General features: G+C 54.0%; 1 protein-coding gene across 4 annotated transcripts; it reads left to right on the forward strand.

The window, feature by feature from the left end:
- Window positions 1-20: 20 nt before the first annotated feature.
- Window positions 21-21,235, forward strand: LRSAM1 (leucine rich repeat and sterile alpha motif containing 1). Of its 4 annotated transcripts, XM_071765832.1 has the most exons (25): window positions 21-128; window positions 1,663-1,835; window positions 2,779-2,835; window positions 4,260-4,304; window positions 4,748-4,825; window positions 5,093-5,161; window positions 5,462-5,546; window positions 6,295-6,416; window positions 7,472-7,562; window positions 8,459-8,589; window positions 9,079-9,108; window positions 9,877-9,999; window positions 10,079-10,218; window positions 10,650-10,694; window positions 11,468-11,538; window positions 12,264-12,363; window positions 13,237-13,324; window positions 13,655-13,729; window positions 15,240-15,320; window positions 17,340-17,435; window positions 17,999-18,097; window positions 18,737-18,868; window positions 19,309-19,390; window positions 19,620-19,768; window positions 20,197-21,235. In XM_071765832.1, exons 2-25 carry the CDS (start codon window positions 1,764-1,766, stop codon window positions 20,320-20,322), a joined length of 2,187 nt encoding a protein of 728 aa, XP_071621933.1. In that variant the 5' UTR covers window positions 21-128; window positions 1,663-1,763; the 3' UTR covers window positions 20,323-21,235. The 4 variants fall into 4 exon arrangements, with proteins under 4 accessions (XP_071621933.1, XP_071621935.1, XP_071621934.1 ...); XM_071765834.1 differs by lacking the exon at window positions 15,240-15,320 and having other exon boundaries at window positions 47-128; XM_071765833.1 differs by lacking the exon at window positions 4,748-4,825 and having other exon boundaries at window positions 47-128.
- The last annotated feature ends 1,819 nt before the right edge of the window (window positions 21,236-23,054 follow it).

Raw genomic sequence — 23,054 nt, forward strand, 5'->3', positions numbered from 1 at the left:
GGCAGTGACGTCACTGCGGGAGGGTCGGACCGCCCAGCTGCCAGGGGGCGTGCCAGGCTGGAGTTAGGCGCTCTGGCTGCGCGACTCGGTGGTGGCGGGAGGGAGGGAGAAGCGGAGCGATGGCGGCGGTGAGCGGAGGGGATGGAATGGAATGGAATGGAATGGAATGGAATGGAATGGAATGGAATGGAATGGAATGGAATGGGTGGGGATGGGAGGGGAGGGGAGGGGATGGGAAGGGATGGGTGGGGATGGGTGGGAATGGAGGGGCTGGGTGGGGATGGGTTCGGTGGGGATGGGTTCGGTGGGGATGGGTTCGGTGGGGATGGGTTGGTGCCCGTCCCGATGTTCCCGGGGGGTGTCGGCCCCCTCAGGCTGCGCCAGGGAGGGTACGGGGAAGCCCCGAGGAGGCGGTCAGGGGGTTGGGGATGAGGCGGTGGCCGGAGCTGCGGTGTTCGGTGCGGGACGAGACGCGGCCCCGCTCACTGCCGCTGCTTTCTGCAGGTGTCAGGGCCGGGGCACAGAACGGCTCCGTTCTGACTGAGGAAAGAGTAAAGAAGAGGAGGAGGAGGAAAGAGAGAAAGAGACAGAAAGAGAAAGAGCGAGCGCCTTTGGAAGCTGAGTGAAACCTGGGAGGGGGACACTGCAGGGAGACCCCAGAGAGAAGAAGAGGAGGAGGAGGAGGATGAGCAGGATAGTGACATAGTGACAATGAGGGAAAGAAAGGACTGAGAGGCAGAGCTGGAGCTGGCGAAGAAGAGGGATTTGTGTCAGGCATTGCCAGGGAGGATCCTGTCAGGATCGAGCAGAACCTGATTCCTCCCGGGCGTGTCTCCTGACCCCTCCCCAGCACGGCTGGGGCTGTCAGATCCTCCTCAGCCCCTTCCCCAGGCTGTGGGGCTGCAGGGTCTGGTGCTGGAGCTGCTGCTGAGGGAGCAGGACCTGCTGCCTGGTGACAGCTCTGTCCCTCGGGACTTGGCAGCATCTCCACGGGAGCCCCAGGCAGACCCAGACACTGCTGGCTGCTGCATCCCTGTGCTCCTGAGCCTGTTCTCAGAATAAAGCCTGTTCCTGAGAATAAAATCTCCCTTCCTTCCAGACCCCCATCTTTGTATTTATGATGCCCAAAATGTTTTAAAAATCAGTGTTTGTTTTGAGTCTTTTTATACAGCTGTTGCTGATGGCACTGTGATTACAGTTCTATGTCAAATTAGTGTTTTGTTTTCATTTTCCTCTTAACATCCCAAGAGCTGCAGGCTGTAAACAGGCAGTGGACATTCCCCCCCCTTCCTGCATGTGCAGAGCCTGCAGGATCAGACCCTGGCATCCCAGAGGATTCAGGCTTTGCAGTCCATGGATGCTCACTGGCTGCAGGGTGTCCCGGGAACTTATGCAGAGTTCTTCCAAGAGCGTGATAAATAAAAATGATATGAAGTGTGGTCATGTGCCAAAGGCTCTTCTCATTATTGACTGCTGGGTCTCACTGGTGGGTCAGCAGAGCACACAGCCCGTGTCCCAGGGAGAGGAGCAGTGTGGAGGTGCTTCCAGCATGGAAATGCTCTGGAACCTGCCTGCTTGCTCGAGGACTCAAACACCGACAACTGCTGACACGGGGATTTTTATTTTTTTTTCCTTTTTCCTTTCCCCCCCCCGACTCATCAGAGCACAGTTCTGTAGTCCAGACTCCCCATCAGGAGGAGCCCTCTGCCATTCCTGATGCTGATCATTGGTGCCACTGAGGCAGAGCAGAGGCAGAGCTGAGGATGCCTCTCTTCTCCCGTAAGAAGAAACCCAGCGGGGAGGCTCGGAAGCGCCTGGAGTACCAACTGTGCCTGGTAAGGAGTGCTGAGTCTGCTCTGTGCCTGCTCCTGGAGCCCAGCTGGCTCTGTGGATCCCCTGCATCAGCAGCCATCGTGTTACTGATCTCACTGGGACCAGGATCATCGTCCTGATCCACCCCAGAGAACTCCTCATTTCCACCTCTCCCTTTGCCCTCCCACCCACAGGTCCCTTCGTGCCCCTTCCATCCCTCTCTGCCACTGTGGTTCTGTCATCTGGGACCCCCTCCCTCCCTTCTCCATCTGCTCTTACGGATCTCCCAGTTTGCTTTTCCTGCCAGGGAACCTGTGACCTCCCCTTTCCCATCATCCATGGCTTTCCTTGTGCCCACTTTTTCTTCTTTATTTTCTTCCTGTCACTCAGAGGATTATCTTGTTGGACGTTGCTGTTTATTCTGGACCAGGACTGAGGCAGGATCCTCAGGGTAGATCCTCAGCAGGTTGTTGTCCTGTCAGCAGAAATCACCTGCCTGACTGCAGGTCCCGTGGGATCCAAAAGGCAGTATCAGGGTATTTGGGTTTCTGTGTACAGTTCAGAAGAAGCTTGGTCTGCTGGGTGAGCCAAGGCAGTGACAACAGGCTCTGTACAAGCTGGGCTGGCACTTCTGTTGTTCCCAGGGGTTACTCCACTGGTGCTTGAGAACCATTTCCTTGCCACAGCCTTTCAGTCAGGATTGCAGAACCAGGATGTGCTTTGGTTCTTCAGGCAGGAATTCATTTATAGCACTGAAAGGGCTTTGTCTGCAGGTTGGGTTCCTGGTTGTGGTGTAGCAGCACACTCTCTGCTTCCAACATTGTAATTGGAATAGAGAGGTGAGGCAGAGAGCTGTAATTGCATTTTCTGGAGAGGCACCACTGGAGTAGCTGAGGCAACGTGCAGCAAGAGGTCCCATTATTTCTGCCTGCTCTAATTCCCTGGATGTGTGTCATCTCTCTGCAGGCAAAGGAAGCTGGTGCTGATGACACTCTTGACATATCCAGATGTGAGCTCTCTGAGGTATGTTCTGTCCAGTGGGCAGCTCAAGGCTTGGTTCCTCTCTCTGCTTCTCCTCACCCTCAGATCTAATCTCTGAGAGCCTTGAGACAGAAAGAGCCTTCTATGAGTCCCCTTCTTCTGCTGAGCTCTGCCTTTTAGCTGGGGGCTTCTTCCCCCTTTTTTTTGGTGGGAGATTGCCTGTCCTACCTGATGTTCCCACAACATTTCTCTCCTGGGAATCCTTTTCCATTTGACAAGGTTTGGGCAGAGTGGTCTCATACCCACCCACCAGAACCTTGGTAGGACCCCCTCACAGCCTAATTTTGCAACTCATAAGGGACTCTGTTTGCCAAAGGCTCCCTCTTTCCAATGTCAGAACCACAAAGCCTGCCAGCTGAGCTTATTTTATGTTTAAGTGAAAATCCCTGCTTCCAGGCTGCTGGAAACCTCACTTCCAGCTCAGTTTCTTTCCTGGGAGGCAGTGAAATCAGCAGCCAGCTGTCTGCAGAGTGTGTGCAGCCACTGCCAGGCTTGCAGGGCACACACAGCTTTTCTGTCTGGCAGCCAGGACAGCCCCTTGAGCTAAAGCCCATTTCTATTTCACTTCCAGTTTTTATTCATTGTCCAGTGCTCCTGATGCACACTGGTACCTGTGTCACCTGTGTCACCTGTGTCACAGGATCCCTTTGCCAAGCAAGCTGCTTGCTACACTGCTCTTCGTGGGGGGGAGGTTTGGGATCATCCTGGAGGAGGAATCTGTCTGCCTTGCAGCTTTGCTGTGACTTTGGGGTGTTTGGTTCCAAGCTCAGAAGCCACCAGCATCTTGTGTGTGGGGCTGGGAGCCAGGCAGGGCACCAGGGTGGCAGACAGAGGATGCACTGAGCCAGTGCCACTTGGAGCCACAGATGGTCTTGGATCCTCAGCAGCTCCTTTATGGGATTGGCACCATAAAACTCTGTCTTGCTGTTTCTTTTTAGCTTTTGCTGTTTTAATAAACAAAGTGAACTAACAGCTTGGTTTTGAAAGTCTGGACAAGAGTTGGGCAGCTCAGGGGCTGCTGGCACATCCTGTCTGTTTCCTCATGCAGAATGTTTGCCCAGGCTGCAAAACCACAGAATCCATTTGTCTGCTGACTGACTGAAAATGGGCCTGAACTCCTGAGTCATCTGCACATTGAATATTAAATCACACAAGGCTTGGAGTTTTCTGCCCAGACCTCAGTCTGTTCTGTGCCTTGGTGTGGAGAGCCACTGGGGCTGGGTAGATGGAAGCTCACTGGGAAGCTCACTTTTGGTGTCCCAAACCAAAACCAGGGGCCAGGAATTTTAAGTATCACTTGCATTTTCATTAAACTGTGTTATTCACATCTTGTAGGTGGCTTCTGTTGAAGTGCTTCCAAATATTTTATCTGGAGAAGTCTGACACTGCTTTTAAATTGTTTTTAGGTTCCTTATGGGGCCTTTGCAACTTGTAAAGTCTTGCAGAAAAAGGTAATGTTGCAATAAGAAATCATTAGATAGTTCTGTTATTATGCTTGGGTATTACTGTTGGGTTTGAAATGACTTTGTGTGGTTGGTTGTTGCTTCAGAAGAAGTTTGCTTGTAATGAATTTGGCTACTTGCACAGCACTACATAGAGAGCAATTTATGTAGGACTAATCCTGCTCTAGAGAGAACTTCTGTCATGAAGGATGAGATGGTTGTGTCTGGTTCAGCTTACCAGTGGTGTTTCTCATGTAAGGAACCAGACCTTTGGTTGGATTCCATGTTATTTGTTTGACCTGCTATGAAAATCCATGTACTATTTCAATATTTTATACTGAATAAGATACTGACCTCTTATGCAGCCTCCACAGTTAAATCTCCACAGATGTGCTTGTTCTAGACAGCAGTGTCTTTTGTGTTCATGTTCCAGTGGGATTTTTCCTCCTCAGGTGCTGATTATTCATACAAATAATCTGACATCTTTAGTTCCAAAGTCCTGCAGCCTCCTGAGCCTCATAACTCTAAAGGTAATTCTGATTCTTAACATTTAATCTGCACCCTAAATTTTCTTGCATTCCAACTGCATTAAAACACACAAACCCTTTCCTTGGTCATTTGTTTATTGGTGTATAGAGGCTGGAATTCTCAAAAGACTTCAGAGAATTAAGTGTCTGTGTCTTCTTGAAAGCTTCAACTGTTTTCCAAACACTGAAAGGGAAGTGATTTCGTTGATAGAGACTTCATGACTTCTTGCTTTTCCCAGCCTTGTTTGGTGAAATCATTTCCTCTTCCAGGTTCTAGACCTGCATGACAACCAGCTGGCATCTCTCCCTCCTGATATTGGGCAGCTGACATCTCTCCAGGTAAAAGATTTGCAGCCACATCCCAAGTGCCTGCAGAGGGCACGGTACAGGACAGCAGGATATGGGGCTGCTGCTCTTTGCTTTTAATTAATCACAATAGTGATAGTTAGACACACTTCATCAAGGGTTTCTGGAGCATAATTACTTTTTTTTAAAACACAGGAAGGACTGACTAAAACCGATTTCAGTTTTTTCTTCAGGGCCTGAAATAGTCCCAGCAGCACAGATGTGCAGGAGACCTGAGTAAATATCTTTTACCTTGTGTAAATATCTTGAATATCTTTTCTGTTAATACCTTAGGTCTTAAACCTTGAAAGGAATCTCTTAACATCTCTTCCACAATCTATAGGAGATCTTGCCCAGCTCCAGATGCTCAATGTGAAAGGTATGGTGCCTGTTTCTTGTTGGGGCTCTGAGCAAAGCACCATTTATGATCTGGGTTGTGTCAAACTCTATTTGTAATCCTTCCTTTCAACCAAGGCAAGCACCAAATGCTTTATGCTATGAATGCTAAGGGAAAGCACAAGCAAGATTTGAATTCCAGTAGCTGGCAAGGCAGGAGAAACCATGTAAGCAGAAAATGGGTCAAACTTTGTCCATATGATGCTTTTATTCAGCCCGTTGCCTTTTCCCAAAGGAGAGGTTACTCAGCCCAGCAGCCCCATTCCTGTGGCCAGGAGTGTCTGGAGGGAGAAGAAGGAGACTTTTTGACAGGGAACTGTTGCTGAAACTGGGGAGGAAATGGAGGGTGAAGAGCTTGGAAGTGCTGCTCTGTTACTGCTGTGTCTGTTGGCAGCACCTGAGCCTCAGAGGTCCCACACTCAGCCCCTTCCTCCCAGCTCTGATCCTTGCAGGGGAGAAGAGAATATTCTGACAAAGAGCACAGACCCAGCCTGCAGCAGTGACCTCCCCTGAGCAGGTCCTTTCAGGATGAGGATCTGGGGCTGTGTGCAGGCAGCAGGTTCCCTCCTCTTGTCCAGGTGGGCAGTGGCAGCCCCGGGAGCCCTCGTGTCACCCACGACAGCCCCGGCCCCGCGGCAGAGGATGGAAAATGGGTCAGGCCGAGGCTTGGCATTGCTGGACTCTGCTTTGCAGAGGTGATGTGACAGTAAATGGCTTCTCTCCCTCCCCAGGAAACAAGCTGAAGGAGCTGCCTGACAGTGTGAGTGGCTGGCAGAGGCTGTGCACCCTGGATGTCAGTGAGAACTCCCTGCAGGAGCTGCCGCGGGTGCTGGCTCACGTCCGCACGCTGCAGGTGACCAGAGCTGTCCCCTCCCCACCTGCTTCCCCTCCTGCTTCATCAAAATGCTCATAAACTGAGTGGAGAAAGTGAATTTTCAGGGCTTGGGCTGGAGCCACCCAGGGGGATTCTGACAAGGCTCTGTGTGGCTCGTGCTGGCCAGAATAGGTTCTGTGTGCCCTGGGTGCTTTGCTCTCCTGAGCACTTTTGCCAGGGTTAAATCACAACACAAACAATCCCCAGAGCTCTGGGATCTCTCCTGTGGGCTCGGGTTGACTCAGCTGCTTTCCACCAAGGCTCAGGAGCAGATGGGATATTTCCAGTGGTGTTGTTGCCATGCCAGATCTTTGAGTCGTTGTTCAGCTCCTGGCTCCCTGGATTGCACACTGAAAAAATGGAACAAGCATCAAGGTTTCTGTGGATGTGTTACCTTCTGGCTGCCAGACTTGTCAGGACTAAACAGTGCAAATGTCAGACCAGGGGGCTGACTCAGACACCAGCAGGGAGGATGCCAATAAATGCTCTCTTGTTTCCAGCACACATCAGGCTTCACTTCTGGGCAGTCTCTGGGATGAGGGATCTGTGCTTGATAAAGTGGTTCCTTTCTAGGCCTTCCTGCTGTGTCCTGCTCTACAGGAGGCAACTTTAAATCTTTTTGGTGGCCATAGTGGGACAAAACAGCCAGTGGTCTTTCCACTCATTCTTTATGGTACCCCAAATTCATCTCTCTGTGCCCTTTCTGTCATTATCCTTTCCATCCACTGTGCTAAAAGGCTTCCAGCACTGAAATCTAAGAGAAAATTTCTGTAGTTGAGAAGCGCTGTACTTAAAACCAAAGCAGACACATCTGCACAGGGGGAAGCTCTCAAAAAAGGGAGAGCAGAGACACTGCTGAATGGTGTCAAACCCCCAGCAGAAATTCAGCACAACCTCATATTTATGTCAGGGTTTAGAACAGCATGAAGGCATCACTCCAGAAGTGACATTCTGGGAAGCTGCAATGACAACTGCAGCTGGGCCCTGGCAGGGCCATCAGAATAACCTGGATCTCTGTGTGTTCTCTTTTGGAGGTGCTGACCCTGGATGCCTCTTCCATGATCTACCCATCCCCTGACATCTGCAGGGCAGGTACAGAGGCCATCCAGCAGTTCCTCTGCAGAGGTGAGTGAGCAGAGCCTGCAGGTGGGTGTGAGAACCTGGGGGTGGCTCTGTGCTCTGACTGGGTCCAGAGATGCCATTTACCAAGGGCAGAGATGTGGCTGTGTTTGGGGTGGTTCCTGGTGCTCTGCACACAGGACAGGCTGCTCAGTGTCTCTGCTGGCACACAGCAGAGCAGGGACCCTTCTTTGAGGTTTGCTTCTTGGTGCCAGGCTGCCAGGGTTTGTTGGAACAGGAGAAAAGCTGGGGCAGAGACTGAGGGACTGCAAGAAGTTGTTGCATCTCCCTGTGGTTTTGTTGTCCCATTTGTATTTTTTTTCCAGTGGGAGGATTAGGCACTGCCCAGAGACAGCTGCCTAGAGACAAGAAAATAGACTCAGTAGTCACTCGAGGTCCCTTCCAGCCTCATTTTCTAGGAGGAAGGGCCTGGGGCCTGCAGACTGATGGGTTGGTAAGAGAAAGTTGGAAGCAGATGGAAAACTCAGAGAACAAAGCTAATGTGCTGTGAGTTTGTAAACACTGTGCTTAATACAGACAGGAAGGGTTGGGAGAGGGTTTGTGCAGGAGAAGTGGGACAGATATGGGGCTGAGTCCTGCAATGAAAGGACAGCCAGGACTTCTTTTGGTGTGGGCAGTGACATCTGCAGCCCTGACTGACACCCAGGGTAAAGGAAAAGTTTCCCTCTGAGCAGGTCAGCTTGGATCCTCTTCCTGGCAGGAGCAGCCCAGCACTGGCCTCTCAGAGCTTTTTTTTGCTCAGCTGCCTGAGCTGCAGGAGCTGCTGTGAGCACCCATCTGGGGTGCTGGGGAGAGGGAGCAGAGTTGGAAGCAGTCTCACACAGCAGCCAAGGAGGTTTTTAAGCACCAAATGTTCTTGTTTTGTGTCTGATGCCTTCCAGAGTGTGGAATTGCCTACTACCCTCCTGCACAGGATCTGCTCCCTGCTCTGGAGAGGGAGGGAGGAGGAACAGCAGTGGATGGGGTGGACAAGGTGGTGCTTAAGTACTTGGAGGAGGAGAGTGAGTGGCAGGTGAGGCTCCTCTGCCTGTGAACGTGTGTGCAAAAGGGGTTTGGATTTGCCTCTCCATCACTGGATCTCCCAGATCCCTCATCACCTGCCCCCCATGAGATCTTTGGGACTGAGGGAACATCAGTGCCCAGAACCCTGTGTAGCACTGGGTGTGGGGGGCTCCTCTCCTTCCTGAGGGTCAGGGATGGTGTTACCTCTGTTGCTGCCTGGAAGACACTGCCAGGAACTGCCCCCATCCTTGAAAGCAGTGATGTAGTCAAGGGACAGGGGTGACAATGTGACACGGTGTCTGCAGCATGGAACCATGAGTGTTTCTGGGGGACAGCAGCCTGCAGAAGAACCTGAAGTCCAGACTGACTGGACTTCCATTGATGTCTTTACTTCAGTTAGGGGAAGATAGAATATGGGCTAATAATGCCTACCAAAAAATTGCTCTACCAAAGAATTACTCCTGGCAGTAAAAATCTGAATCCACCGCTTATTTTTCAGAACAAATTCTTGGATTATGAGAAGAGGAAGGTAAGGACAACTGCCTGCAAATCCTTTGTCTGCAGCAGAGGTATGATTCTTTCTTGTTTTCCATCTTTCTGTCTGGTTACTCTGGCACAGCTGAATGTTTGGAGAACTGAGTTCTTGCAGAACCTCCCGGAGCTGCTCCCTCCTCACTGCAGGAGGCAGTGGGAGTGTGGGGGAAGCTCTGTGACTCCTCCTTTGGCCCTTTGGCTCATAGTGTGAGAGATCCTGCTCTCTCTCCTGGCATTCCTTATTTCTGTCCTCCGTTCCCCTCCTTGGCTGCATTTTTAGCTTGCTGATCTTTTTATTTCAGTGGTCTCTGTCTCTTCCCCTGTGCAAGGCTCCCTTTGGAAGAGTCAGAAGCTCCTGTCATGATGTTCACCTCTCCCTGTGGGCAGAGCTGCCCTGAGCTCAGTCCCCTTGCCATCAGGAGCTGAACACACTCTTAATTTTGGGCTTCTCTCTGGGGAAATGTATTGGCTGTTGCAGCTGTATGGGTTGTCTCAGGGACTTCGGCTCCATGGCCATGAAGTGAGCTGTCAGGAGTTTGGAGACAGCTGCAAAGAGAGCAGCAGCTTCTGCTTCCCAGTTTTTGGGTTCCTAAGGAGAGAACATTTCCATCCCTGCTCCAGCCTCCTGTTTGCCTCTTGGCTTGCTTCCTTGTCATTAAGGAGATGACTGTGCCTCGTTTTACTTTTTTGGCAGAATTTAGTCTTGCTTGGGAAGGAGCAGAGCCAGCTGATTTCTGCCATTCATCTCTTTCCTTCCTCTCAGGAAAGGAAAATGCAGGAGAAGCTGGAATTCGAGCAGCGCCTGACCACGGGGCAGCGAGAACAAGCACTGCTGGTCCAGCAGCTCAGCACTCAGAAGGATGAGATCCTGCAGACAGTCAGAGAGGTGGGGGGGTCTCCTCTGGCAGCCCCCATCCCAGACATTCCCTTTCCTAACCTTCCACCTTCTCCTTTGGCTCTCCCAGGAGCAGCTGAGGCTGGAGGAGGGTCTGACAAAGCACCAGCGCTGGGTGGAGCGGGAGCGCCTGAGGCTGCTGCAGGAGTTGAAGCAAACAGAGGAAGGAATTGCTGCCCGGGTCCAGAAGCTGCTGCAGGACAACCAGAGGTGGGCTCATGGGGTGCCCTGCAGCCATCTCTGTCCCTCAGGGGCTTTTGTTGGGTTTTTGTCTCGTTCTGAGTGGTTCCTTTTGCCCCTCCTGAGTGTTACAGAACTGCTGAGGATCGGTGTCTGTAGGAGGCTCCTCACTCAGAAGCTGAACTGCCAGAGTCCCCTTTTGAAGAAGTGGATTAAAAAAAGATGTGTGAAAATTAATGCCTTAAAAAATTGTGTTTCACTCCTGTGTGCTGCTGGAGTTCTGCAGTGCTGTAGAAAACCTAAATCTGCTGGATCTGCTGCTGGGCTGGTGCCAGCACAGGTCAGCAGCCTGCTGAAAGCTGCTCCTCTCTCTAAAGCACTGCAAAGTAATTTTCTTCTCTCTGGGGGACTAAGGCACCTTGATGAAGACCTCATGTTTTACCTTTTTTTTGTTTTTTTAGGCAGAAACAAAGCTCAGACATTCTGAAATCCTTGGAGAATGACAGGTGAGTCTCCTCTCCTTGACATAAGCTCTTCTAGGAAAGAGGCAAGAGAGCTGAGACCTTCCTTTCAGAGCCACCAGTCTGAGTCCAGTTCAGGTCAGGGGGGGTCCATCTCATACCTGCAGCTGGTTCTGGTCACTGTTAGAGGCAGGATACAGGACTAGAGGTGCCTGACTGTACCCAGTCTGGAAAACCCTATGGAATGATGATTTTACCTCTTTTCCATCTCAAAATGGTCCTCGCTGCGGAGTTTGAGAACAAATCCCTGTATCAAGGACTGTCTGGAACCTTCTATCTGTTGGAAAGCAAGGGAGTTTGAAGGTGTCCCCAGCAACCTGTACTGAGGGAATGCACTGAGAGCAACCCTGCCTCTCAGACAGCACTCTGAGGTGGCTTTGCCACCAGAAGGGGTTGTCCCCAGCTGTCCCCAGCTGTCCCCTGCCTACATGCTGTGGCACAGCAGATGGGGACACTGACCTGGCTGAAAAGGGGGTGGTTGAGGCTTCATCCCTGGAGATGTTCAAGGTGAGGCTTGAGGAGGCTCTGAGCACCCTGATCCAGTTGAGGGTGTCCCTGCTGGCTGGGTGACCTTTGGAGGTCCCTTCCAACCCAAATTACTCTGTAATTCCATGGAATCACCCAGACTTTTGTGGCTTTCCTGAGCAGGTGGCCAGGTGAATCTGCCCAGGCTTTGGGCTCTGGGCTGGGTGGGTGGAGGAGGACTGAGATAGAGCATTTTTGAAGGAGTGGCTGAGTTGTTCTTTCTTGTTGGGCAGAATAAGGATGGAGCAGCTGATGGCCATAACACAGGAGGAGACCGAGAATCTGCGCAGGAGGGAAGTGGCCTGTAAGTCCAGACAACACTTTGGGGTGGCAAAGTGCAAGAAGGACCTGGTTCCTCTGGGTGGGCACTGAATAGGTGACAGCCACGTGGGAGATGCTCTGTCACACACATTCTTGCTGCATTTTTGGTGATGGGGGCAGAGCTGCTGGGGGAGCATTCCCTGTGTGCCAGAGCTGGCCCAGAGCAGCTCTCCCTGTGCAGCTGCAGTGTGTTCACACCAGGAGTTTGTGGAACAAAGGGCTTTGGATTCCAGTGGGACCAGAGGGGATCAGGTCAGGAAGGACAGAAGCCATATGATGAACAAGAATGGTGCCAGGGAGCCTTTTCTGCTCCTGATGACCATGGACAGATCTGGTGGGGTTGGAAAGGAAAGGGGGGGTGTGGTGTCACCCTGGGGTTGGGTTCCTGGCACTGGGATGGGATGGGATGGGATGGGCAGAGCTGCAGCCCACCAGAGGGTCAGTGGGCAAGGGATGGGCTTCTCCAAGCACTGGAGAGATTCACAGGCAGAGTGGAGTTTGCTCAGCTCCTTTCCTGAGAAACAGCTGGGATCCTTGCATCTGAATGAGCTTGCTTGGAAATAATTAAATGGCAAAAGCGAGGACAGGTTGGAAAAGAGAGAGAAGGCACTGTTAGCTGCAGGGGGTTGTATGTAGCAGCAGGGGTAGGTGAGTGCCTGTTGCAGACACCTGCTCCCAGTGCAGACTGACAGCACTTCTGTCTCCTAGCTGCCATGCAACAAATGCTGGCTGAGAGCTACAAGAACAAACTCCTCCAGATGAGCTACGAGTCTCGTCGGCAAGACCTGGTCAGCCAGGCCTGCTCCAGGTACAGTGGGAGATGTCTGGAGGTGGCAGTGCTGGTGTAAAACCTCTTTTCTTTCCATCAGTCCCTGGTGTAATTCCCATTTATCCACCCAGGAACTCCTGCAGCTGCTGGAATGCAGCAGGACAGCTGGGTGGGAGCAGGGGATGATGCAGTTTCATTCAACTGACAAACCTGATGGAACTTTCTAGCCAGAGGAATAGGCCTGTTCATCCTGCTCTGGATGAGCTATCACTTTATTTTACAGTTTATTTTGCTTAATACATTCTGCTAAATATGGAGGATGAAATTAGACTGCTCTTAATCCTGTTTTGTCAGCCAGTTCAGTATGGAACTCTAGCACAGAACTCCTTTCCTCACCTCCCAGGGTTATTTGGAGGATGCTGTAGGTAGATATGAGGGACTTGTTGCTTTTCTCTAGGTACAAAGAGCATTCTGACTTCTGGGATGTACAGAAAGGGGAGAGATTTTCATCTGGCAACATCTGGCACTGAACAGAAACAACCTGGTGTGCCTGTGGGCACAGTCCTGCCAACAAGTGCAGGCAATAAATGGCCCTGCTGTGTGGGGCTCCATCAGCACACCCAGTGCAGGATAGCAAGGTGCAATCCCATCACCTGAGCACTGGCCAGGGCAGCAGCAGATCCTGCTTGGACTTGGAGCTGTGCATGTACAGTGCTTCTGCTCTGGCCTGGGCTGTGGTGCAGGTTTGGTTTGGTTACAGGGACAGAGTTTTTAAATCCCTCAGCCTTCAGTCACCCCTGTTCAGTAACAAATCCCCCCATACCTGAGTTCCCTGGTGCCTGCTTTTCCTCTTCTTTGTGTTGAGAGTCCCATGCCCAGCAGTAACTCCATGGCAAATCCCTCCTCTTGCAGCCTGGCTGAGATGGATGAGAAGTTCCAGCAAATCCTGGCTTGGCAGCAGCTGGATCAGAACAAAGCTGTCAGTCAGATCCTGCAGCAGGTAGGCAGGGAAGCAACTGCTGGGGGGGATCCAGAAGCTCTCAAAAGTGGGATTGAGAGTGGAGCAGAGGAGCAAGGGTGGCTGGGCTGGGCTGGGCTGCATGCAAAAGTGAGAGGTGGGGTTCAAAATGTGTGTCTGAGGAACAGGAATGTAACTTCTGTGTCTGTCTGTAAAGTGGGTTTTACCTCTGGGGGCTGTGGGGTCTCAGTCAGGGTGGCATCAGGACCTGTCAGGTGCATGTCCTTGGGTCTCTGCAAGCAAACATTGATTCTCAGCCCATCTGCAGCTGGATCAGCTGCCTCACTGAGCAGGATTTTGCCTCTCCCTCAGATTGAGATGCAGAAAGCTGCCTTTGAAGCTCTCCAACTGAAGAAGGATCTTATGCACAGGCAGATCAGGAACCAGGTAAGTCAAGAGAGGAAAGAGCCAGGAGCTCCTCAGCTCAGAGCAGCTTCCATGGGACCCTCCTGAGGAAGCTCCAAGAGCTGTGAGCACAGAGCAGGGCTGGAGGAATCAGGAGCTGAGAGCTCTGTGCCCAAGTGTGGGCAGTGCTGGGTAACCTGCAGCCTCCCTGCTCCAGAGGAGGGGGTGTCACTAATGCAGGGGTGGAATGAGCATCACTGCAGCCATCTCAGCACTGGGGTGGATGAAGTGCTGGAGAGGTCACAAGAGGCTTCTGGAGGGGGTCTGCAGCTGGCACTGTGGTTTCCTGCAGGCTATGTACTCAGCAGAGCTGCTGTTCCACGTGGGTCATCTCCATCCAGCACATCAGAACTGCACCTTGAGCCATAAGTTCACATTTTCTTTCCCATTCTCCCATTCTCCCATTCTCCCATTCTCCATGCCTTTCTGAGCTTTGTTCTGCAGAAGGTGCAATGCAATAGTCAGGGGGGAGGAGCAAGAGGTGGTGGGAAAAGCAGGTGAGGGTGAGGCACAAAGATGGGTGACTGATTTCTGACTGCTCCAGAATCTTCCCTCTCCTGATCCGAGTCTGGCAGGAAAGAGTCTGGCAGGAAAGCCTCAGGCCAGGAGTTGGTGGATAAGCTTAAGGATCATAGATTCTGAGAATTGTTTTGGTTGGAAATGACCTTTAAGATCATCAAGTCCAACCCTTAACCCAGCTCTGCCAAGTCAAGTGCTGAACCAGACACCTCAGCACCACATCTGCACATCTTGGAACACCTCCAGGGATGGTGGTTCAGCCATCTCCCTGAGCAGTGCCACTGCCTCATAACCCCTTGAGTGAAGTTTCCTCTTCAATGGAAGGACCTGGGTCTGTTGAGTCCCTCAGTGACCATTGTCTGCTATGGACTGGGCATGGACAATCCAGGAGAAGAATCCCACAGCTCTCCATGGCTTCATTCCATGTGTTGGCAGGAATTTTGTGACTGGTGGTAGGCATTAAACAACATGGCCTGGGGATGGTAGCAGATAGGTGAGCTGGGCTCTCATCTTGGCTTTGCTGTGGGATCTTGGGCAACTTATACTTCACCTCTCTGTGTCTCAGTTGCCCCACCTGAAGGAGCAGCTCCCACTGAGGGGGTTGCTGGAGGATCTAGAGCCTGCCCTGGATAATTTTCAGTTTGAGCAGTGGTCTTGGAGGGCTTTGACAATCAGTTGCTGCCTTCCAGAGTGGCTGTGGAAGGGTTGGTTGAACAAACTGATTGCAATGTGCTTCAAGGCTTGACCAGAAGGTGTTGAGGTTAGAGAGACAGCAAGAGTGGGGACACAGCTCCTCAGGTGAGAGATGAAGAGTGACCCTGAGAGCCTCATGGAGGAGCATTAGCAGGTTCCTCAAATTTCTGGGCATCTCTGCAGTGCCTTCCCTGCCAGGGCAGCAGTTAGACCTCACGTTAAAAGCATAAATTAAAGCCATTTCAAATGTCAGTAAAAAAATGTTTCATCTTCTGTTTAGATTAAATTAATAGAAACAGAGTTATTGCAGTTGACACAGCTGGAGTTAAAGAGGCAAGAACTGGACACAGAGATGCTGCAGGTATGTAGGGCTCTGGGGCTGCCCCACCACCCTCTCTCTGCTCTGGGGTCACCAAAGCTCCTCTTGCTGCTTTTTCTCCTTGCAGTTTCTGGATGGTTTTCTGCTCAGTCAGAAGGGTGCTCACCCAAATCCCTCTTTGTCCTGATAGTGTGGGGACACTGCTGCTGCTCCTCAACATCTTGGGGGGGCTTCAGGGGAGAGACAAATGAGCCAGCCCTGATAGCCCTGGGCAGTTCCAGGTCTGATGGATGGGAGGGATTTTGCCACCCAGTTGCTGGCTGTCCCAGGAATGCCCCACATCCCATGTCTTCTGACCTTGTTGGGTTGTGCTTGCTTTCAGACCCCTGCCAGTGATGGCTGGCAGCTCTTCCCCTCCATTTCCAAGCTGTGTCTCCCAGGCTGCTCTGCCCCTCCATCCTCCATCCCATGGGCTGACCCCATCAGCAGTCACACCTTGAGGAATCTCAAGTTTGGTTTAAGCAGCTTGGCTTTAAATTCTGTTATTTATGTTGCCTGGGCATCAGCTGGTTTCTTGTGCGTGCTGTCAGCCAGGGCAGGTCACCTGTTTAGGCAGCCCAAACCCAGGAGCAGACACCAAACACCTCCCAGGAGCAGAGCTGCAGGACAGGATGGGCTCTGGGTCCATGCTGGGCACCTTCAGGAGTGAAGTTTGGGTTGTGCTGCCTTAACTCATGCAGCTCCTCCAGGTAATGCTGCAGTGGAAGGTCTGATGGGGAAGGACCACCCCCAGGGAAGACCAAGGAACTCCAGGCAGATGTTCCTGGAATGACCCAGGACCTGGGTGACCAAAGGAGCTCCAGGGAAGTGAAGAAGATGAGGCTCTGCCCTCAGGCCCATCTGCAGGCAGCACAGCACATCTGCAACCTCAGCACTGGATGCCAGGAAAGGAGATGGGAGACAGCTTTGTGTCTCTGGACCTCCCCTGGCTGCTGGGCAGACAGCTCAAAGATTTCCTGCTGTGGTGAGGCCTCCATTGCACAAATGTCCTCAGCAGAAAGCAGCTTTTCTGCACTGTGCTGGATTCCTCCCCTGCAGCTGGTGCTTCCTTCCTCCCCCCATGTGTTCAATGTGTTCAATGAGGAGCTTGATAAAACAGCAGAAAGGGGAAGAAACAAAACAGAAAACACAAACAGGTCTCCTGGAAGGTCAGCCTGGGAGAATCCACAGCATGGGCAGGGGCAGGAGAGCTCACCTGGAGGGGAGGTGAAGCTGCCTGGCTCTGGAGCAGGTCCCAGGTGGCACCAGCTCTCCTGTCACCTCTACAGAGGTCCTGACAAAGCATCTCCAGCCAGCTGAGTGTTTGTTTTGCCTGTGAGAGGCAGATGCTCCCTTCTGCTTCAACAGAGGCCCTTGTCCCTGAGGAGGGTCCAGATGCTGAGCAGTTTCCCCACACTGCTCCCTTCGGGGCTCAGCTTCAGCCTTCCAACAGCACCCTGGTCCCTTTGTCCCTGGACACCTGAAGTCCCTGGGGCTGAGGGTCACTGTCCCTTGCTCAGTTAATGATCCTCCCAGCAGCTATCAGCCATCTGGACCTGACCCACGTCCTGAGGTTCCTGAGGCACTTCCCTCTCCTCATGTCCCAGCAGGGTGGCTGCAGGGCTGCAGTGTCCCAGGATCCAGCAGGGTTTGGTGTGGGACCGTCCTGGAAGCAGATGTCCCATGGGGAGGTTGCTGCCTTGTCTCTCCTGTGTCCCCAGAGGCTTCTCGACCCATTTCCAGGTGGCCTTTGTCAGGGAGGGGGACCACGAACACTTGTGATGGTGTTTGGTGGGCTGGTGAGGAGCTGCTGCAGGGGCTCAGCACCATCTGGTGGTCCTGCAGAGGAAGGTTCAGCTCTGGTTTCCAGTGCCTGTGGAGCACAGGGCTGCCACATCTGCTGGGTCCCATCGTTTGGGGTTTGGGAAGTGCTTTGCTGGCAGTCAGGGCAGGGAGGATCTGTGCAGCTGTTGTAGGGTGCAGAGCTGTGGAGATGTGGGTGCCAAAGATCTTCTGTTGCAGGGTGTGATCACAGAGCAACGCCAGGCACTCAGCTGCCTCCTGCAGCAGCTGCTCAAGGAGAAGAAGCAAAGGGAAGAAGAACTCCAACAAATACTGGTAACCAGGGCCCTGAGTTAGGTGCTGTAGATGAGGGGCTGGCTGGGGAGAGAGCCCCTGGGTCAGCACAGGGATAGAGGGGAGCAGAGGAGGGCTCAGAGGGGTTGTGTGCAGATCCAGAGACTCATTTGGCTTCAGAAAGTGTTGATGGAAACTCTTGGGGCACAGTTACCCCCAGTCCTTGGGGCAGTGTAAAGCACCCTCATCATCATCATCCCCCCATCAGGAGCTGGAGTTACAGAGGGGGGATGAGCACAGTCCCACAAGGTCTTGGCATGCAGCCCTGTAATCCTGGAGACCTCCAGACTCTCCTGAGCCTCAGGAGACCAGAGCATTGTGAGCAGAGGGATGTCCAACCCCAGCCTGGATCTGGGAGGTCAAAGTGAGGCCTCCTGCAGAAGGCCAGGGATGTCCCAACACAGCTGTGCCCATCACCATGCTCTGCACTGACTGCTCAGCCCAGCCTGAGCAGGGATTTCCCCCTGTAAATCCAACCTGGGCTGCCTTAAATCCCACTTGCAACATTTTCTTGGGCTGATGAGTAAATTGAGTTTGTTTTTCAGCTGGAGATGGAGGCAAAAAGTGAGACAAAGCAGGAGAACTACTGGCTGATCCAGTACCAGCGCCTGCAGAACCAGAAGCCCCTCTCCCTGAAGCTCCAGGTCTCTGCTTTCACTGTAGCTCTGCAGAGCATGGGGGGAGCCCTGCCCTGACCCAGGGGTCCAGCAAAGGCAGGAGGAGGGCACAGACCCCTGGTGCAGGCTGACGGCCCCTGTGTTTACCCAGCATGGGGGGCAAACCCTCTCTGTTCCCTGCCTGAGAGGTTATGGGGCTGCCCAGGGCTGTAAGAGCCCACCCCTCAGCTGTGAGCCCACCCTTGAATTGCTTGTCAGGAGCAGAGGACTCTGAGCACCTTCCAGGAAGGGCTTTTTGTCCCAGCTAAACCCTCAGACAGCTCTGCTTGGCTCCCCAGCTCCCCCTGCAGCGTGTTGAGCCAGGGACTGGGTGCTGGTCAGGGATCTGGATGGAGCTGAGCTCTGCCCGTGCTGCTCTGGGGCTTGGGTTTGCAGGGCAGGTGCTGTTGCAGACATCAGCTGCCCAAATTGTTGCTTCATTCTTCCCAAAACCCCGCGTTTTGAGTCGTGCTCACAACACACCCCAGGCCAGAGCTCCTCTGGCTCTTGAGCTGTCCCCAGGGCTGCAGAAGGAACAGGGCAGAGGGCAGGGATGGGCACCCTGCCTGCCCCTGCTGCTGCCTTCACTCCAGAGCCAAGTCTGGGAGCTCTCCTGGTGTTTTGCAGGAGGAGGGCCTGGAGAGGCTGCTGGTGAACCTTTTACTGGAGCTCTCAGCTGAGCAGTACCTCCCTGTTTTTGCACACCATCGCCTGTCCTTGCAGGTGCTCAGCACCATGACTGCCAGTGACCTGGAAAAGGTATGAGACAGCAGATAGGACAGGACAGAACAGAACAGAACAGAACAGAACAGTGCTGACTAAACCTGCCCTTGCTCCCAGCCCACCCTGCTCGTGGCTGTGCCCATGGTGGGTCTGGCAGGAGGGAAGGGAGGGAGGGTTGGTCCTGGATTGTCACCTCCCAGCAGGGACAAGTGCCAGTGCTGCTCTGTGCCCCATCTCAGGGGGTGACACTGCTCTCAGAGCACTTGCAGGGTGAGCTGCAGCTTGGCTCTGTCTTTCAGCACCCTCCAGATGCTCTTTTGTAGTATAAATGGCACTGGGGGAATTCCCTTATGATGCCTGATGGAAGTTCTTCCCTTGGCATGACTGTGCCTTGCCAGTGAGACCCAAGAGTCTGCAGTGTCCCCAGAAGTCTCCTGTCCCCTCCCAGAGCTGACAGCCCTCCTCTTGCACTGCAGATTGGGGTGGTGGAGGCTGGCCTGCAGCGTGCCATCCCCAGGAGAGCTCAGGAGATCCTGGCTGTGGCCAAGACCATCCCAGGTACCAACAGTTCTTTTCTCCCTGTTTTTTTGACACGTTGAACACTCACAGCAGGGATCTGAGCCTTGAACAGGGAGACCTGCAGGGCCAGTTACCTCCTTTTGGGGAGCAGAGCTTGCTATTTATGGGATCCCTCGGGTCCCATCTGCCTGCAGCCATCTCCCTGGGTGCCTGGTGGGTGGCTCTGGACAGCTCTCCTGATGCTCACTCCTCCTGCTTGTGGTTCCAGAGCTTCTGAGGACAGTGGACACTGAGGTCCCTGCAGCCCCAGAACCCAGTGCTCCCTTTGAGGAGGTTCCCAGCCCAGTGGTCCCCACAGCTCCCCCACTGCAGTCGGGTGAGAAGAAGTCTGAGTGCGTCGTCTGCATGGAGCAGGAGGTGAGATCCCAACACGTTCCTGGTGCTGGAGCCAGGATGGAGTGAGGGCAGCATCCAGAACATGCCCCCCAGCCTGGCCTGGACAGTGCCTGGATGCTCATCCCTCCAGCTCCTGAGCACAGCAGGGAGGCAGGGCAGGGTTCAGAAGGAGCTTCCTCTGCAGCTCCTGTCCACAGAGCAGCACCGGGAGTGGTTGTGGGACTGCTTGGTCCAGCCTGGACCCACATCCTTCCCTCAGGCCTGTGGCACTCCTGCTCTCACACAGTGCTGGGGATGGAGATCGGGGTGCAGGGCTCTGCCCCCCATGCTGGGACACCCCCAGGCTGTCCCCATCTCCTCCATCCCCATTTTCTCCTGAGCTGGAGTAGAGCAGTGCTGGAATGAGTGTCACAGGACTCCATGTCCCCTCCTTTCTCTCTCCTCCCCAGACCCAGATGATTTTCCTGCCCTGTGGTCACGTCTGCTGCTGCCAGACCTGCTGTGAGCAGCTCCTCTCGTGTCCCCTCTGCCGCAAGGACATCACGCAGCGCATCCGCATCTTCCACAGCAGCTAGGCAGGGCCTGGCTCCCTGGCACTGTCTCTGCACCCCTTCCCAGGGCCACAGACCCCTTCCCAGGGCCACAGGGCCACAGACCCCTTCCCAGGGCCACAGACCCCTTCCCAGACCATGTGCCACTTCTGCTCCGTGCCGGTAGCAAACAGACCCTGGCACAGCACTGCCCCGTGCACAGCCCCAGGCTGGCTGCTGCCACCATCCCCCAGCCTTGTGTTCCCTCTTCTTCTTCTGCATCCCCTCCTCATGCTCACCCACCCACTCAGCACCCTCTTGCCTAAGAGCACTGGGTGATGGAACAGGTTCCCATCTCTCCCCTCCTCTCTGGCTCACGTATTTGCCTTCAGGAATGTCCCTTGCTCAGCAGGGACATCATTAGTGCCACCTCTGAGGCCCCCATGGCCTTGCAGCTCTGCTGCTCTGGCTGGGACACTGCCAAGCCTCTTTCCCAGAGGTGGGGGAATCTCCCACAGGGACACAAATGGTGACAGTGCCTGAGATGGTGACAGTGCCAGCTCCTGGGCCACTCCAGAGCTCTGGGGGTTCTGCTGTGGTGACCCACGGGAGGTGCTGGGAGCAAAGTGGGCTGGAGCTGCAGGGGAGAGGGAGGAGCTCCCTGACCCCATAATCAGCTCCTTGGTGTTGGGGGGGGTCTGTGACAGCCCCAGATCCCAGAGGGACCCAGGGGGGTTTCTCATCCAAACCCCAGGCTGTGAGCTCAGCACAAGTCCTGGGGGAGGGGGTGGGCTGGGGCTCCGTGGCTGCTGGCACTGGGGAGAGGGTTGGTCTCCATCCTCATTAATAAGTAACAGTCCCACTCAGGCTTTCATCTCCTGACCCTGCAGCATACCAGGGTCCTGCTGCAGCCCTTCCTCCAGGAGAAGCCATTAAAAGCAGATGAGTTCTGCCTGTGGTTGGGTGCTGCCTTGTTCCTTCTGAAGGGTCCCACTGTCACCTCCTCTCACATCAAAGAATCAGAGGATTTTGGACTTCTTGGAGGGTGTTGCTGGCTGCAAAGCAGCCCCAGGGACCACCAGACACCCTGGGAGCTGAGCCCCTCTGCTGGTGTCACCTCATGTGCTGCAGGGCACCTCTGTTCCCTTGGGGATGTGGCTGGGTGGCCACCAGAATCCCTGGGGGATGTGGCAGGGCCGGGCTGGGTCTGTGTGGCCCTGGCTGAGCCTCTCTGGGGACATCCCAGGGACGTTTCCTTGCTGCAGCCTCTGCCCCCGTGTTGAGGTCCACTGCCTGCCTGTAAATAAGTGCCAGCTTTTGTGGGGACATCAGGAGTGCCAGGCTGCCCCATGTCCCCAGGGCCACCACGGCCCCGTGTAGCTGCAGGGCCACACACAGGGACACCAGAGCAGCTGGAGTGTCCCCTGGGTACTGCCAGCTTGCTCCCACCCAAGCCCTCTGTCATTCCAGGCTATGCTCGGGTGTTTTCAGAGAGAGGGGGAGAACAAGTACAACATGATAAATAAAGAAGTGCATCCACAGGATCACAGAATCATCCGGGTTGGAAAGGAGCTCTGGGATCACCAAATCCAACCCTTCCTCCACTCCCCCCGTGGTTCCCAGCTCATGGCACTCAGTGCCACATTCAGTCTCTTCTTAAGAACCTCCAGGGATGGGGAATCCACCCCTTCCCTGGGCAGCCCATTCCAATGTCTGATCACCCTCTCCGTAAAGAAATTCTTTCTAATGTCCAACCTAAACCTCCCCTGGCAGAGCTTCAGCCCATGGCCTCTTGTCTGACTGGTAGAGCCTGACCCCCCCTGGCTCCAACCTCCTTTCAGGGAGTTGTAGAGAGTGATGAGGTCTCCCCTGAGCCTCCTCTTCTCCAGCCTCAACACCCCCAGCTCCCTCAGCCTTACCTCATAGGATCTGTGCTGGATCCCTTCACAGCCTCCTTGCTCTTCCCTGGATCTGCTCCAGCACCTCCATCTCTTTCTTTCCAAAGCCGTGCAGGGGTTGTGGTGCTCATATTGCTCAGTACAACCATCTCAGGTTGGGGTCTATGTCCCTGCCTGCCAGGCACACCCGAACCCCAGGACAGTTGGGTGTTGGGGGACAGGGCCATGCCCGGGGACAAACCTGGGAGGTTTGGTGTGACATGAACGCACGCGAGGGGCTGCTGCTAATTCCTAAAAATGATGATAAACCCCCCACACATTGTGCTTGGGAAATAATAGCAATAGGATGGATTTGTAAAGGGAAAAAAGGGGGAAAAACCCAAAGGTGGTTGTTGTTTCTTTGAGGCAACCCCTTTCCCAGGCAGGTGTAGGAGGAGCGTGCCGGTTTGGTGCCCGCCCAGCACCCCATGGTTGGGCTGAAGGTCACCCAGGGCCCCCCCAGGCACGGCCATCGCCCGCCTCCTGCCTTCAAAAGCAGCAGAGCCCGGGCTGTGCTCCGGGGGCCATGTTGGCAGGGCCAGAGAGCAGCGGGGAATGCGGGATCTGCTACGAGGCCTACGCAGGGGGAGCCCCCCAGCAGCTCCTCTGCCGCCATTCCCTCTGCCTCAGCTGCCTCCACAAACTGCTCTGCCGCGCAGCCACCGTCACCTTCATCAGCTGCCCCTTCTGCAGGATGGTGACGCTGGGGCCCGAGCTGGCTCTGGCTGCTCCCAGGGTGACATCGGCCTCGGGGACTCCACACGGGGAGGATGACGATGACGAGGAAGGCAGTGAGAGTTTTCCAGCAGCTCTCCGTGCCTCTGCGCACTCCGTGGCTGT

The sequence above is a fragment of the Heliangelus exortis genome, chromosome 22, assembly GCF_036169615.1.
Source record: "Heliangelus exortis chromosome 22, bHelExo1.hap1, whole genome shotgun sequence".
Taxonomy (NCBI): Eukaryota; Metazoa; Chordata; class Aves; order Apodiformes; family Trochilidae; genus Heliangelus; species Heliangelus exortis.

What these genes read in the sequence shown, in the direction of transcription:
- LRSAM1 (XM_071765832.1), top strand. Translation starts at nt 1,764, where the DNA reads ATGCCTCTCTTCTCCCGTAAGAAGAAACCCAGCGGGGAGGCTCGGAAG. An exon ending in CCAGATGTGAGCTCTCTGAG is followed by an intron (nt 2,836 to 4,259) that starts GTATGTTCTGTC and finishes AATTGTTTTTAG; the next exon opens with GTTCCTTATGGGGCCTTTGC. An exon ending in AAATCCTTGGAGAATGACAG is followed by an intron (nt 10,695 to 11,467) that starts GTGAGTCTCCTC and finishes CTTGTTGGGCAG; the next exon opens with AATAAGGATGGAGCAGCTGA.